Source organism: Nomascus leucogenys, chromosome 10, assembly GCF_006542625.1.
Source record: "Nomascus leucogenys isolate Asia chromosome 10, Asia_NLE_v1, whole genome shotgun sequence".
In the NCBI taxonomy this organism is placed as follows: Eukaryota; Metazoa; Chordata; class Mammalia; order Primates; family Hylobatidae; genus Nomascus; species Nomascus leucogenys.
The window spans coordinates 24,695,270-24,699,374 of NC_044390.1; the positions used below are offsets into that span (position 1 = coordinate 24,695,270).

Consider the following 4,105-nt stretch of genomic DNA (forward strand, 5'->3'; position numbering starts at 1 on the left):
AGAAACCTTCCTGAGAACAGTAGCATTGCCAAGCTCTAGCAAAAGTCTGTATGCTTTTTTTAAATTAACATATGTAACCACAAATCCTTAGGAATTTTAAACTAATGTACATATAAGAGGATTAAACAATTATCAATATTTGTTCTCTGTGAACAGCTACTTTAGATACTTTAAGGATCTCTTTTTAAAATCTCTCTAAATGGTGAACTTGTGAGAATTATCCCAATCATTGTCTCAACCTAATTTTCCACTTAATTGTTCAATTTTTTTCATATCAGTTCTTTCTAGAGGAGATTTAGGGTGATGAATATGAGACATGTCTGTTTTACATACACACATGCACACACACGCATACATGATATGATTAATACAATAAAATTTAAGAGGCTGTAAAAAGAAGGAAGACAACTCAAGTCTGTCTCACTTCAGTATAATTTGTGTAAGTTTTCTTATGTTGGCACTCTAGCAATATAAAAAAAATCAGCCCAATACCTTTAAATATTTTATTGACAATATTAGCATATAATATCAAGATATTTTCAGGCAGGTAGTAAAAGTAAATATGACAACTCATGCCTTCTATTGTACTATAGGTATTAAAATGATGTAATGTTATATAGTCTTTTTTAAAATAGCATGTGTTATTGTTCTGAATAACCTCTATCTTCCCTTCACACACAAACGACTTGATAGTATATGGTATAGTTCTAAGCTAAAGGAAAAGTTTCATTTAGCAGGTTCACTTGAAATATATTTAAAATAAAAATATGACATTTTCATTTGTGACATCAACAGGACCTAAACTGGGTACATGAGAATGGTAAATATTCAGACTTATCTGAAAAGCCAACTGTTTAAGTATTTTCAGCCCACACGTAAAGATTTCATGTCAATGAATAGTAATTCCATTAGGGGTGTTCTTTTAAAAGATCATGAGCCAAAATATTTCTTGTAGTAAAAAATTTTATTTATGGTGGAATTTCCAAAATTTCTTATACCTTGAAATTATCCACAAAGTACTATTTTGTGCTTACATTTAAAAGATACATTTCTTACAAGAAAAGATCAAAATATATACATTAGGCAGTATTGTTATATTTTTATTTAATACAATATAACTAAAGGATTAAAGAGAAAAGAAATAGTTAAATATATTTAAAATTCCATTTAACTGATTCTCAGCTGTTTTAATGTTTTAAAGAAAAAAATAAAGCTCTAAACACCAGAGACATTTTGATGAGCAAAATTTATAATATATATATGTATATATAAGTTAAGCATTGCAACAAGCTACCCTCAATGAATGGCCTCCTATCAGAAATAGTATTATTAGAACTATGTATTAATATCTAAAGCAAAGAATAATAAAGAAGAAGAAAGTATTATTTGCAATGATGACTTTTTAGTTAAATACACTTTCTTATAAAGTGGCAAGGTAATCTTTACAAATTTACAACTGAAAAGAAATCTTTATATACATGTTGTCTTGGTTTGGGACTTTTTGAAGCCCTCTTCTTCCTGTGTGTTAGGCCCTCCTGGAAGAAGTCATATAGACCAGAAAATTAGTTCATAGCACATGATAGATAAGCCTGGAACTCGTAGCCCCTGGAGTTGCAGGCTGTGAATCGGTGCTGGCAACTGGAGAGAGAGAGGCCGGATCCTGGAGAGGCAACCCAGGTTGCTCCGAGGAGGTGATCCGGTCCACTATGTTGGATAAGCAATCCAAGCTGGATAAGGAGTTTTTATCTGAGGCATATACTAAGGATACAAAGAGAAAAGCATTAAAAAATAATTAGCCCAAGATAGACAGATTTGCTTATGTTGCTCCTTAAATTGTAGGTCAGCTCCTCTGACACCCAGAGGTCAGGTGGTCACAGAAAGCCTAACACAGAAATTTGCAGCAAATATCTGGCAGTTCCTGAGGGGTAGAGGTAGGGGTGGGGAAGCCCCCGATAATATTTCAAGCAACAGTGTGTGTGCATGTGTGCGTGCATGTCTGCTAGGGGGATTTAGAGCAGAAGATGTGTTTATTTTGCTTTACCAAAGCCTCCCTATAAGAACCATCACTTCCATTCCCTTCCCCAATACCATCAGGAAGAACAGAATTTTATAGGCTGAATTGTTAGGTTGAACTGGTTTTTAAACTCCTGTGACGTTATCAGTTCTTACCATTTGATACATCAGGACAGTAGATGCTGTCAAAAGTGCTGCTCTTTCTGGACCAGACAGGACTGTTACATTCGGGCTATAATACAAGACACACAACAAAGTTTATTTTCAGGTCTTGGCAAAAGATGTTCTGACCAACGGTGAGGCTGTGCTTGCCCACAAGCTCTGTAACCGAACACTGTCAATCACCTTCACTGCCTTGATTTAGGAAGGGCTAGCCCTCTCCAAATTCCCAGGGCACTGAGGTCAATCTCTGTGCTTGAAGAAGAGGAGAGCAGCAGCAAAGGGAAGAGGGGGTGGAATTCAGCAGCAATGTGCATTGGGTTAACCATGCAAAATGGATTGGAGTAGAAGAAAGCCACACTAATTCAGGGAAAGAACACTTTCCCAGGGCAAAAACACATTAAAACCTGGCAGCCTTGGAGCAAACGCCCTCTAAAAAGAATGCATCAACATCTTTCAGCCAGGCCTCATTGGAGCAGGAACTGGGGCCGTGTGGGTATTTCTTTCCATTTCCTCATTAGGTTAGAAACGGTGCCTTTAGATATTAGTGTAGGGCATGATCCACAGATGGCATATTTTGAAAATAAATTCAGGAATGGAGAAAACATCCGAGTGATCATTCACAGCCACCCATCTTCCATGTCAACCCTCGATTACAGTGTACACCTAGAACCTGCTAGAAAGTTAAACTAAAATCTTGTTCAGCAGCTGTTTGGGGAGTCTTTCTAAATGTGGACCCCTCTCTTCTTTTAAAGCAACTCAGCATCTGCCTCCACCCCACTCTCCCCACTACACCAGGTTAAATGAGGTGTAAGGACTTTAGAAAAGATTAGGGTAGCCTAGCAAGTACCAGATCTATTGCTTACCATGCCATCAGAGCAGTTAGAGGTGGGGCTGGTGGGCTCCGAGCAGCTCTGTCCCGGCAGGCTATAGTAGTTCTCCACCTGCTCTCTCAGCAACTCCTGCAGGCTCTCGATGTAGCGGATGGCATTCCTGAGGATCTCCACCTTGGGCAGCCTCTGGTTGGGGTTGGTCGTGGTACACCTCTTGAGGGTTTCGAAAGCCTGGTTGACCTTCTTCAGGCGCCTCCGCTCGCGCATAGTGGCTGCCTTCCGCCGATCCATGGTGGTGGACTTCCTCTTGCAGGCTTTGCAGGCCCACATGAGGCAGTGACCAGCCTGGTGGTGGCCGGTAGGCGCTCGCACGTGCTCGTCCTCGTCTGAGCCCTGCAGCTCTGCTTTGTGCGCTCCGAAGGCAGCCACTCGCGGCACAAACTCGTCCCCAAATTCACCATCGGGGGACGGGATGCAGGAGCCATCGTAGAAGTACTCAGAAGGTGAGAACTGGCAGCCATCCAACACGTCCATCCTGCAGAGAGGCAGGCAGTGCCACCTGGACGGCAGCGAGAGGGATGGGGAGAAACGGAAGCCTGGAGCCTCCGCCGACGGGCAAATCCCAGGCGGAGCTCCCTAGTCTGTCGCTCCGGTAATTAACAAGGGCAGACGCCTGTTGGCCTGGGTCGACAAGCTGGGGTTGGGGTTCTTTATATATTCTTTCGGGAGGGAGGCCGGCCCCAGTGGCCAGGCACTATTAGCATATCCTACCGCAACCCCCGCGGGGGCTGTCTGGACAAACCTCCGCCTTTCCTCTAGAGACAATCTGCTGTGTACTGCCCCTTTTGACGCTAATGGTTTTACTGCATTTCTGTTGGGGCGGGAGTGGGTCCCCAACCTGCTCATTTGCACTCTCTAGATAAGCTAAAACAAGGGATCACTTAAGGAGTGTTTCACACGAAAGTAACGAAGGCAGTCCAACTTTTTGCAATTGCACACACATTTTAAAATAGTGGTAATAAACAGAAATCCCTTTCAGCTGGCACCAAGAGCTGACCTGCCCTCCCAATCCTGGGCATGAAGAATCACCTGATTTGGGG

The 4,105-nt window shown here is 42.0% G+C and overlaps 1 protein-coding gene across 1 annotated transcript; it reads right to left on the reverse strand.

Moving 5' to 3' along the window:
* Window positions 1-949: 949 nt before the first annotated feature.
* On the reverse strand, window positions 950-3,692 carry MYF5 (myogenic factor 5). The gene is made up of 3 exons (XM_003259595.3): window positions 3,039-3,692; window positions 2,170-2,245; window positions 950-1,758 (listed from the first exon to the last, which is right to left on the reverse strand). Exons 1-3 carry the CDS (start codon window positions 3,537-3,539, stop codon window positions 1,568-1,570), a joined length of 768 nt encoding a protein of 255 aa, XP_003259643.1. The 5' UTR covers window positions 3,540-3,692; the 3' UTR covers window positions 950-1,567.
* Between the last annotated feature and the right edge of the window lie 413 nt (window positions 3,693-4,105).